At 40.2% G+C, this 12,500-nt stretch overlaps 1 protein-coding gene across 4 annotated transcripts in view; it reads right to left on the bottom strand.

Moving 5' to 3' along the window:
- The window catches only part of Dip2b (disco interacting protein 2 homolog B), a 255,045-nt gene that overhangs the window by 20,427 nt on the left and 222,118 nt on the right, over positions 1-12,500 (bottom strand). For all 4 annotated transcript variants that reach the window (XM_004637809.2, XM_004637808.2, XM_023722670.1 and 1 more), the window contains 3 exons: positions 11,299-11,422; positions 10,089-10,210; positions 7,700-7,811 (listed from right to left, as the gene is read on the bottom strand). In XM_004637809.2, the coding sequence (XP_004637866.1) occupies positions 7,700-7,811; positions 10,089-10,210; positions 11,299-11,422 (358 nt within the window). The remainder of the gene's footprint in view (positions 1-7,699; positions 7,812-10,088; positions 10,211-11,298; positions 11,423-12,500) is intronic.

The raw sequence follows: 12,500 nt of genomic DNA, 5'->3' as shown, positions 1-12,500 counted from the left end.
AGCAGTGGATGGGAACAGTGGATGAGAATGACTCAACTAGCTGGTGGTGAGTGCTGAGGGCTCTGCTGTCCAGCGCACAAGAGTCACTGGTGGGAGCCATCTTGGAGAGAAATCAGAGCAGCTTTGGGCTCCATCTAGCGGTTCCCAGCTGGGCTCAGAACCATAGAAGCTGCAGGCCAAATGAGTCTGGTCTCAGCCAGAAGATGCAGTTTTACTGAGATTAATCCCTATACCACTAGGATAAATAAACCTGGATCAGGACTCTGTCTCCAATCATTGTCTATCAGTGACAGCAGAGATATATGTGGAAGTGGACTTTTTTCTTCCTCCTCTCTCATTTTTTTGGTTCTGTATTTGCCCCCCTCCCGCTTTATCTTGTTTTCATGAGTGTAAATGTGGTATCTAGCCTCATTACAGTTGTAGTTCTCTTCCATTCCTTTTATTTCTTCTCGCTTTCCCTTCAGCCTTCTGCAATAGTTTTCCAAAGTTACTGTGACCTCCCTTTGTCCTCCAGCCTTACTTCTAATCTCTTCTCCCACCTCTCTATTTTCTCCCTAACCCCATTTTATTTTGTTTTTCCTAACCCCATTTTAAATTTTAAGCCCCAAGGGCAAAACTGACATATTAAGGATTCATATGGTGCATATACTTTTCTGGTTTTAGATTTTAGATAACCACAAATCTAGTCCATACAGTTAAAGGTGGCAAGTTAATGTTTAGCTCAGTTTGTCATTTTCTGAGCTATGTTTGATGTTGTTATTGCTAATGGCACCATTACAGCCAAAAGTGACATAACTGTTCAAAACAGCTGTTTTTCTTGTCTTTCCAAGGTTGATTATGACTAAAGATCACAGAAAATACTGTGGCACAGGGCCAAAGAACCAGGGGCTGGGCCATGCAGGCAGCAGCTTCCTGCCCACCCTCAAAACTGAAGAGGTAGAATACTGCAACAAAGTCAAGATACAAAAACCAGCTACAACTGGAAAACACCTTAAAGAAGAAAACATTTATTTCCTAGGGGTTCTAAATACCAGTAATAAAGCAACGTACCATACGCAATTTACAAGAATCACCCCAAGAATTAAACTGAAAAAGAAAATGATAAGACACTTAAGCAAGATGCAATTCCAGGAAAACCAAAATTGCATTCAGTGTATCTGCAGCAGATTAAGCCAATATGAGGACAGGATCTCAGATATAGAAGACAGGCTTGCAGTTAGTGATTACAAAAACAAAGATTACTTAAAAATACCAAGGAACCATGAACACAATTAATCCAGCAACTGCTAGATGAAGCAAAGAACTGAAGATTGATTGGAGCCCATGAAAAAGCAGGAGATAGCACAAATGATATAAAAGTCCATGGCAGAGGAAAAAAAGAATTTGACATATAGTTAAATGAGGAATATAGCGTTCCAATTAGCCACAATAATAAAAAAAAATTCCATTGCTATGCAAATTATAGTCAAGACTCAGGAAATTTCCAGTGGGGGGGGGGAGTGGGAAGGGTAGGGGGAAGATTTGGGGAATTCAACAAAGGAATAGAATCTTAAACCCTATTGGGGAAAAGAAACAAATTACCTATAAAGGAAAGTCCATCAGAATCACAACTGGCTTCTTAGAAGAAATAATTCAAAGAGAGCTGGGAGTGAAGTATTTTAAGTTCCAAAAGAAAATAACTTTCAATCCAGGGCTGGGGAGATAGCTCAAGGGCATAAGCGCCTGCCTGGGCAAGCCTAACGTCCTGAGTTCAATCCCCAGTACCCCCAAAAAACAACAAAAAAAACCCTTTCAATCCAGATTGATGTAGCTCACAAAACTACTTTTCAAGACTGAGGGAGAAATGGGGCCGGGGAGATAGTTCAGTAGAATAAGCGCTTGCCTGGAAAACTCAAGGGCCTGAGTTCAATCCCCAGTTCTGAAGAAAAAAAAAAACCAAAAACCAAAAAACAACCCCCCCCCCAAAAAAAAACAAAAACAAAACAAAACAAAAACCAGACAGGGAGAAATAAGATATTTCCATGACAAAAATATCTGAGGAAATTTACGACCACCAAACTAGAACTCTAAAATGTTTTGAAAGACATTCCAGAAAGTGAAACAAGGATGAGAATGCCATGAGCCCCAAAAGAATGAATATAGCAATTAAGGCAAACAATTAAACACAGGGAGGTAGAAAGAAAAAAAAGGGGGGGGACCAACAACAGAAAAATAACATGACAAGGATAAGCCAATACATGTCAGTTATAACTATCAATGTTAATGGTCTCAATTCACTAATCAAAAGAAACAGATGGGCAGAATGTATCAAGAAGCAAGATCCAACAATATGCTGCATACAAGAAACACATTTAAATTAAAAAAGAGGCTGACAGACTGAAAGTCAAAGGATGGAAAGCAATACTCCATGTGACAGGAACCCAGGAAAAAGCAGGAGTCTACTTGCAGACCATGTAAATTGCAAGCAAAGGCTAAGTAAGAGAGATAAAGGATGTCACTACATCCTTATAAAGAGAACAATCCAAGAGGAAGAGATAACAATCACATATATGCAACAAATACCAATGCACTCAACTACGTAAAACAATTTTTTTTTCTTGGTCTGTTTTTTGACGCTGGAAATCAAACTGAAGACCTTGCACTTGCCAGGCAGGAGCTCTGCCTCTAAGCTACATTTCTGGCCTAAAACAAATAATAGTGGGCATGAAATATCAAATAAGCACTAATATAATTATACTGGGGACTCTCAATACCTCACTGTCACAAAGGCAGATCAACTGGACAAAAAAACCCAAAACTAAAAACCCCCAACAAAATGGTAGAACTGAATCAAACTTTTGAACAAATAAGACTTAGGAGATGTCTATAGTAGATGTCTACCCCACAACATCAGAATACACATTTTTTTTTTTTTTTTTAATGTATTTGGTATGGGGTCTCACTATGCAGCTTGGATTTGTGGGGATCCTCTTGTTTCCAGTCTTCCCAACACTGGGCTTAGAGGCCAGCACCACCACGCCCTGTTTCTATTCATTATGCTGGGGGAGGGGGGGTGGGGCCAACACTGCATGTGGTACAGAATACACATTCTTATAAGCTGCACATGGGACATTCTCTAAAATAGACCACATGCTAGCTCAAAGAATGTGCTTAAGTAAATGCAAAGGAACTGAAATGATACCATGCATATTATCAGACCATAGTGCAATAAAACTGGAAATCAATGGCAAAAGAAACCACAAAAGCTTCATACATACATAGAAATTAAATAGTACCCTCCTGAAAAAAAATCAATGGGCCACAGCTGAAGGAAGAAATTAGATACTTTCTACAATTACAACGATAAGAGCAATACAATACATCTGAACTTGTTGGCCACAATGGAAGTAGTGCTAAGAGGGAAATTTATAGCAGTGAATACCCACATCAAGAAAACAGCAATCTCAGAAAACAACTTAATGTTGAACCTCAAACTTCTAGAAAAAGAAGAGTGGGCTAAACCAAAAGCTAATAGAAGGGAGGAAATTATAAAGATTAAGGGCAGAAATTAATGCACTGGAAACTAAAAAAACAAACCAAAACAAAACAAAAAGAATCAATGAATTGAATAATTGGTTCTTTAAAAAATTAAATAATAGTGACAAACTCTTATCCAACCTTATCAAAAAGAAAAGAAAAACACAAATCTACATAATCAGGAATGAAAAGAGTGAAATCGTAACAGTCCCCACAGAAATCCTGCAGATCATCTATACTTACTTTGAAAACTTGTATTCTAATAAGATGGACAATGTAGAACTGAACAGATTCCTTGATATATATGAATTACTAAAGCTGAATCAAGAAATGTAAGATATCCTAAATAACCCAGTATCAATCAATGAAATTGAAGATATAATTAAAAACCTACCAATAAAAAAAAGCCCAGGGGGCCGGCGAGATGGCTCAGTGGAATAAGCGCTTCCCTGGCAAGGGTAAGGGCCTGAGTTCAATCCCCGGTTCCGCAAAAAAAAAAAAAAAAAAAAAAAAGCGAAATTTTGGGATGGGAGAATGGAGAAAAGAAAAAATATATATAAAAAGATAGTTTACTACTAATTTCTCTTAGTTCAGTGAAAAGAAAGTTTTGTGCAGATACTGTTTGGACAATTAAATGCTGATATCATGTATTCTGAGCAATAAATAAAAAAATATTTTTTTGGTAATACTCTGAGCAATAAATAAATAAATAAATAAATTCTTTGGTACTGGATATTGAACTCAGAACTATTATGCTTGCCAGTCAGGTTCTTGTGCTGCTGAGCTATATCCCTGAGTAACTAATTTAAAGTAACAATATGCAATGCATTAACTATTGTTACTCTATTATCTTGTTCTGAAATTTTGTTTTATCTTTTTTTTTTTTAAGACTGGGTGTGGCCATGTGTGCCTGTAATTCCAACTCTTCGGAGGCTGTAAACAGGCACATCACTATGATTCTGATTTAGTAGTGAGATTCTGAACACCCTGTAGACACTTCCCTAAAACATAAAAATAAATAAATAAATAAATAAAATGGAAATTTTTTTTTAAAGGGGGAAGAGTCGATAAGCTACTGAGAATTAGAATCAAGCATTAGAAAAATAATCTGACAGGAATTAAGTCCTTTTTTCTTTTTAATGTATTTACATTAAATACAGGGTGGGGTAACTGCATCGCGGAAGATGGCGAGTCAAAGTTTTGGCTTTAGGAGACGCACTGCCCCAGGGACACCACTCCTGTCGCTGGATCTTCTCGCCCAGGAGCAAGAATACAAGCGTTTAAATGCAGAATTAGAAGCAAAAACAGCTGATCTTATTCAACAAGCTGAGGAAGCAATACTGAAGAACAAAAACACTGGTCCTGTAAGCCGAGTGCAGAACAAGCTGCAGTCCACAAAGGAAGGGAGGGAGGCAAGTGCAAGGGTTACATTGAAATATTGCAATATGCAAACTGCCAGTGATGTTGCCATTCCAGAGGATTTCTCAGACTTTTCTCTTGCAAAGACAATTAGCAAAATTGAAGGGCAGCTGGAGGAAGAAGGCTTACCTCAACATTCAGATGATGAGATTTTCTCTGGTGTTAGTAAAGATATTGGAACAAAGGCACAGATCAGATTTCTAAAGGCCAAACTCCACGTTATGCAGGAGGAACTGGATAATGTTATATGTGAATACAATAAAAAGGAACTAGAAAATAAAAGACAACTACAAAAAAAGGCTACCACCACTCAGAATGCTACAGAAGTTCGCTTGAATAGAGCCCTTGAAGAAGCAGAAAAGTATAAACTGGAGTTAAGTAAATTAAAGCATAATAATAAGATGGGAATGGGTCCAAGAGATCAAGGTCAAGGGGTGAAGAGATGGGAAAAAGAAGTAGAATGAAGATATGCCATGTACAGAAACCTAAAGACCTCACAGAAGAAACATTACGAACCATGAACAGAAGCTAAAGTTAATATCAACAAGAATGAGAGCGAAGAAAAAGAAAATTAGAGGAGAAAGGGAGGGGAGAAGGAAACAAGTTATATTTTGTATGTACCCACTCCTCAAGATGACTAGAAATGGCATTTTTAAAAAGCCATCAGTAATGGCCTAATAACATTCATAAAAATTACCAAATGAACAAGTCACCTTGAAAGACTTACCAATAGTATATTGTCAGAATATTTCCAGTTTACTAAATTTTAAAGAAAAGGAGGATTTGCTTATTTTAGTTCTTTAAAAAATTTTTTTTAAATGTGTCACACTCAGACTCATAGTGATCTTCCTCTTTTCAGCCTCCCCAGTGCTGGGATTACAGGTGTGCGCCACCATGCCCAGAGTCAGTGGCCAGCTCAGCACACCCAGGAGTGGGGCTGGTATGCCATTATTCTAGTTCTTTAATTTCTGAGGAATATGGGGGAAGAAACTGGTTTGCATGACAGCAGATGACTTATTCTATCAAGCAGCTGAAAAATTCAAGTATGTAATAAAGATGTAATATACAAACTACTTAGTGTGAAACCATCAACACTCTTAAAAAATAACTTAGTTGTGTTAACAGTACAAAGTTCTGACCCCATATCTGCATTATGGATGATGATTTAAACCCAGTGGGTTGGGGTCTAGGGAGATGGCTCAGTGGAATAAAGCACTTCCCTGGCAAGTGCAAGGGCCTGAGTTCAATCCCCAGTTCTGCAAAAAAATAAATAAATAGGGGAGATGGCTCAGTAGAATAAGTGCTTCCCTGGCAAGCACAAGGGCCTGAGTTCAATCCCCAGTTCCGCAAATAAATAAATAAATAAATAAATAAATAAATAAATTCTGTATTGTTTGGTAATAATAAGCTACCTTCTGGAGGGTTAACAACCTAAGTTTGCAGATCAAAAATTGGAGAAAAGGAAGGGCTGCAGCGTCAGTCAATGTTTGGGCCCTAGCCTTTCAAGATCAGTGAAGATTGAGGACATAGGAAAACCTGTACTGTAACATCATGTAACTCAGTCGTGCCCCAAATTTTCTGATCAAGGAGATTATGGAGCCACAGAGGAACGTGATCGATGATGTATAGTGTGCCTAAGGAGAGTCACCTGGAGATAAAACTTTCTCTCAGGCTTTCACAGAGAGCTAATTGGTCAAGCAATGGCTGTGACTCATCCACATGGCTGACACTGACAAAGGATCTGTAAACTGTGGTACAGGATTACAGGATAAATCCTGAGGGCACTTGACTGACCTTATCAGAAACAAAAGTTACATTTCTTGTTATACAGGTCTTGCTTTGTCTTGGTCTTAACCATCCAGCAGAAAAGTGTAAAAACAAGTAAAGCCATATTAATATGCTGAGCTGTAAAAGGCTCTAGTCAACAACTTCTGTGGATAACCCACTACTATTGTGGACTGCTGGATTGTGTTGAATTGTTTTGCTGAATTCATGCACCTATAGTATTTAGATGCCAATGGAATACCCATCTCTGACAGGAATAAACATAAAAGGGGATACAAAGGAAGGACCATTTTGTATTTGTATATACAGAATAGTTAGGATAGATATACAGCTACTTTCGCTTAATTCAATGAGAAGGAAGATTTGTACTAATAGTAATTGGACAGGATATCCTCTCTGCTTCTTGTACTATGGATAATCACTAAGAAGATAACAATGTACAATGTATTAATGAAAATTTTCTATTACTAATTTGCTTCTTAATAAATAAATTTTCAGTGACCAAAAAAAAATAAATAAATAAATACAGGGTTTACAGTGTCTCATTACATAGATTGGACTTGTAGTGATTCTCCTGCTTTTAGCCCCCCAAGTGCTGGGCTTAAAGGCACGCGCCACCATGCTCTGTAGGTGGGGCCAGCGCAGCATGGCACACTGGGAATCGAATCCCAGCCGCTGGTCTCTGCCTAAGCAGGCACTTTGGTCCGCTGAGCTATCTGGCTGGCCCAATACATTCCTTTCTATAAGAACTCTGGATGTAAATTGTCTTAATTCTCTAATTAAAACAACTGACTCACAGACTGGATTAAAAACACAAGGATCAACTTTGCAGTTTGCCAGGTTTTCTCTGCCTTTGCAGATGGAATGTGTTTCAACATAAAAGCTGAACAAATGTATCTGGCATAAGAATGTATAAGATCCCAGGTGGCGAATGTTCTAGCTTGTGCAACAGCTCTGGGGAAACGTTGCTTCCTCTCACCTGTATCGATGATGGTTGGCCAGGTTTTCACATCCACAGCTGCAGCAGCCTCCCGGGACCTTAGCAACCGCATTAGGGTCTGAGTGGTGAGAATACAGGCTGCTTTGCTGACCTGGAAATCAGACAGATAGCAGTAAGGAGCTCTTATTAAAATCAACTTACACACGATACCGACAAAATACTATTAACTTTTTAAAGACCAGAGCTAGTGTTGGCCTTGGCAGTTTTACTGCTGTGTGTAACACTTAATTCTCTTGGAATAATGGATTTTTTCCCAAGCAACAAGTTATAGTTAAAATAGTGGTTCTCAAATAATTTAGTTATACTCTCAGTATAGATACCCAGATTTCCTCCAGCCCAGAATACAACAAGGACTTTTGTACAATCAGGGAATGAGGGGAGTGAGATGAGCACACATGGAGCCACCCATGCTGGTCTTGTGTATGGAGGTGGCACAGCCTGAGCTCCAAGGTGCTCAAAGGACATGGATGTGGCCGGAAAGGCAAATCAACAAAAGAAGCTCCTCCCCCTGATTTTCTGGCCAATTTTCTAGGCTACAACAAAGGCATTCTGCTAAATTAAACTGTGTAAAAAAATTTTTTTTTTGATGAACATGATTTTTATGCTGTTGACAGAGCATTAATTCTCAGAGAGGCAAACATTAATTAGGATTTTATAACCTTTCAGCGCACAGGGCAACACTGCCTTGTATTTTAATGCACATGAGGACATGATACAATTCAAATGTATTTAATTTCAATCCTTAAAACTGGTTAAAAAAAAAAACAAAACAACTTTGTATCACATACTCCAGAATAAAATTTGGATGACTTTTCTTTTTTCTTGATGTGCTGAGGATCAAATGGAGGGACTTGTACATGCTGGATGGACCAATGCTTTACTACTGAGCTATATCCTCCAAGCCCCAGACATCCTTTTCTTTTGCAGTAGTAGAGATTAAACTCAGGCATTCATACTGAGCTATATTCCCAGTTTGTTCGTTTGTTTGCGGTACTGGGGATTGAACTCAGGACCCTGCACTTGCCAGGCAAGCGCCTATTCTACTGAGGTATGTCTCTGCTCCCCCCAGTTTATTTTTTTAGACAAAGTCACTAAATCACTAAGTGGCCCAGGCTGGGCTCAAACCTATGTTCCTCATGCTTCAGCCTCCCAGAATGCTGGGATTAAAATGCATGTGCCACACACCAGACCTGGACATCTTTTAATGCTACACCAACTACCTTTACAAAACTAAGATAGAAGTGACCTGACCACTGGGGAGAATTCAGAGTTTGGTGTGTGAAATTACTGAGCTAACTGTATAGGAAAGTATCAGACCAATAACACGTTTTATGAAGGAGTGGAAAAGTTTTACGGAGAATTATTCATGATGGCTTTACCTTCTCTAGTGCTCATGATTCATATCCACAATTCCCTATCTTGCTAATAATTACTTATTTTTAGTTCTTTTACTGAATAACAATGGTCACTGGCCACATTAAAGAACAGGAGAGAGGTTTCATGAGAAAAAATTTGAGATTTTTCTTTTTGCAGTCCTAAGGGTCTCTGTACTCACCTTGCTGCCAGCCCTATTCCCATTCTTTTTTTTGAGACAAGGCCTCAGTCTGCAGCTCAGGCTGATTCTGAGTTCACTATGAGGCCCAGGCTGATCTCAAGCTTGTATTAATCCTCCTGCTTCAACCTCCTGAGTGCCAGGATTACAGGTGTCTGCCACCACACCTGGTCAAGGTGTGAGACAAGGTTTTGCTAAATTGTCCGCTCCAAGCTCAAACTTGCTATCTGTTATGGTTTGTATCTAGTTGTCCCTCCAAAGCCTTATGTAAATTATGAGGCAAATGTGGCTGGAGGAAAAATGAGTGGCTTGAGGGGCACAGCCTGAGGGGTGCAAACTGTTAAACTGGCTAGCCTGTGCTTTCTGAGAGAGGTAGAGAGGGTCCTCCTGGACACAGCAGCACTCCAGCCTCTCCTCCAGTGTCTTGAAACCTCCAGTAACAGTGAGCTAAATAAACCTTTCCTTCCCTCATATTCAGTGTCAGGTATTTGTCCCAGCAAGGAGAGAAGAGTAACTAATACACTATCCTCCTACCTCAACTGCCTTAAGTGCTGGGATTACAGACATCTGCCACCATGCCCAGCAAAAATTTCACTTGGGAAGGAAGTAGTCTGAGACAGGCTCTCACTATGTAGTCCAGGTTGGTCTTAAATTCCTGATGATCTTTTTGCCTCAGCCTCTTGAGTGGGATTATAAATATATGCCACCATACAGAGCAAAACTTCTTAACAAAACTGGAAAATTATTAAGGATCCTTAGTTGTTTGAATCTGGGCTTCATGAGATAAGGACAAAGCAAGGTACAGTTGGTACTTACATCAACAATCATACGGACAGTAGGCAAAGTGGCAGTAAGGTTCTGAGCATGAGGTGGTCTGACAGTCACAGGAATACACCCTGCGTACAGGCAGCCATAGAATGCAGCAATCAACTCGATGCCTGTAAGACAAGAGGGCATGGTCAAATCACTTAACCGCTAGTGTCACTAAAAAGTTGGGTGTAGTGCCACACACCTGTGATCCCAGCACTTGGGAGGCAGGAGGATTTCTGTGAGTTGGAGACTAGCAGCCTTAAACTGTGTTGTGAGCTCAAGGCCAGCCCCAGCTACATAGATAGCAAGATCTTGTCTTAACAACCCCCCCCCCAAAAGAAACCACAAACAAAAACAAACAAAACAACCACCTTTCCAATATCTCTAAGAAACTAAATGTAGATCTTCTAAAACCAGTTTATGAAATCAAGCCACACAAGTTATGTAGACCACAATTGAACAAGATACTAGCAGAATAAATTTTAAAAATTAAGAGATTGAAGATGAAGCATATAAAACAACTTAAAAGTACAGGGAGGGGCTGGGGAGATGGCTCAGTGGAATAAGCGTTTCCCTGGCAAGCGCAGGGGCCTCAGTTCAATTCCCGGTTTGGGGGGTGGGGGGGTGGGGGGGTGGTGAGGATGGACGACAACACAAAAAACACAAGGAGAAGCCAAGAATATATAGCAAAGAAGAAATCATAAGTAAACTTGACAGACCCTTGAAGGTAAGTTAATGTTATTAACTGATGTTTACTTACAAAAAAGTAACTGCAAAACTCAAGGAAACCTACATAGGGAAGCCTGAATTTTGTTAAATATCTAGAAGGCTGTACAGAAAAAGCAACTGGACTTGTCAGTGTCACTGTATCAATGGGTCTGAGCTTCAGAGGTGAGAGCCCCTGTGCCCAGCTTCAGAGCACCTGTTCCGAGGGTGCTCCAAAGTCAGAGAGTTTAGGTATTCATTTATTCACTCATGTACTCAGTATTTCCTGGGTGCCTTTGGTGCCAAGATCTGACAATGGAAATGTAAAGATAGCAGATCTGATTCTAGCAGATCCATCACATGCGAGGCTCAGAGGCACTACATCTTAACCCTTGGGTTGGCACTCTTGGTGCCGGGAGTGCACTGTTTCTGTGGTTGCTGATGTTGCCCTGAATTCTGTCCTCTGCCATGTATGTGGAAGAGTCTAGTCTACCAATAACCAGATACTTACCAGGTGGGTAGAGCAATACCACATTGTCTCCTGCATTTAGGTGTCCTTTGTCACCCAGAACCGACGCAATCCTCTCTGCTCGCTTATGAAGCTGAAGGCAACTGGCTGTGCACACAGTGGTCCCCTTTAAACGAAGAAAAGGATAAGCCGATCAAAGTACAGTCAGGTGGCCAGATATGGTGGCACACACCACTAATACCAGCACTCTGGGAGGCAGAGGCAAGAAGATCACAAGTTGCAGTCCAGCCCAGGCAATTTAGTGAAAAGGGGTAGGATGGTGAGGGAGGTAGCTCAGTGCCACAGAACAACCAACCCCCAACCAACCAAACAAAAAGTTCAGTGGGGAAATAAATAGGGCAAGTCTAGCGACCACAACATCCGGCCTAAAAGGCTTGTGCTTTGGTAGATTCACCTTTGTGAGTCATTCATAAAAATTTCCCTAATCAAAAGCCAGGTGGGGCAGCTGGGCACACCTGTCATAATACTTGTGAGGCTGAGACAGGAGTCTGAGACCCACCTGAACTACACAGTAGACCCTGTCTCAAAAACCAAACCAAATCAACAAAAAGCCTTGTGGAGACTTCCTTCCTTTCTGAATGTCTATGGGTACTGGGCATATCAACATTAACTTAAATCAAATACCAAAGTTAAGTTATCCTGCTTAAAGTGATTTAAAAATATACAATTAAATATTTATGTGAGCAAATTATAGTATGAGATAATCTGTACTAGCATGACAAAGAACCTGAGAAGAATCTGTTTATGGGGCTAAGCTTCTGAAGTCTCTTCCCCTTGCAAAATAGGACACATGTAAGGGACGGTATAAAACATGCATGTGGTTTAATGAAAATTCAGCAAGGCAGCATCAGTGGAAGCACCAGCACGACGAGGGGAAGACCACCCTAGCAGCTTGTGTCACTCAGGAGGCTGAGGCAGGAGGATCATTGTGCGTCTAAGACCAGCCTGGACTGCAACGTGAGCTGAAGGCCAGGCTCAACTGCATAGGGAGACACTACCTCAAGACAACCCCCAGCCCCTGTGCCTGCTTGCAGGCACTTTAATCCGCTGACCAATTTGGCTGGCCATAAAGAGCTAATTTCTCAGCCCTACTCCTTACTAGTTCTGTGTAAGCACTGCACCTTGGTTTCTTCAACATTATCAGTGTCCTCAGAGTATATTCAATTATTAATGATTTATATTCT

The sequence above is a fragment of the Octodon degus genome, unplaced genomic scaffold (genome assembly GCF_000260255.1).
Source record: "Octodon degus isolate 3935 unplaced genomic scaffold, OctDeg1.0 scaffold00093, whole genome shotgun sequence".
Taxonomy (NCBI): domain Eukaryota; kingdom Metazoa; phylum Chordata; class Mammalia; order Rodentia; family Octodontidae; genus Octodon; species Octodon degus.
This window is presented reverse-complemented; position numbering and strand designations above follow the sequence as displayed.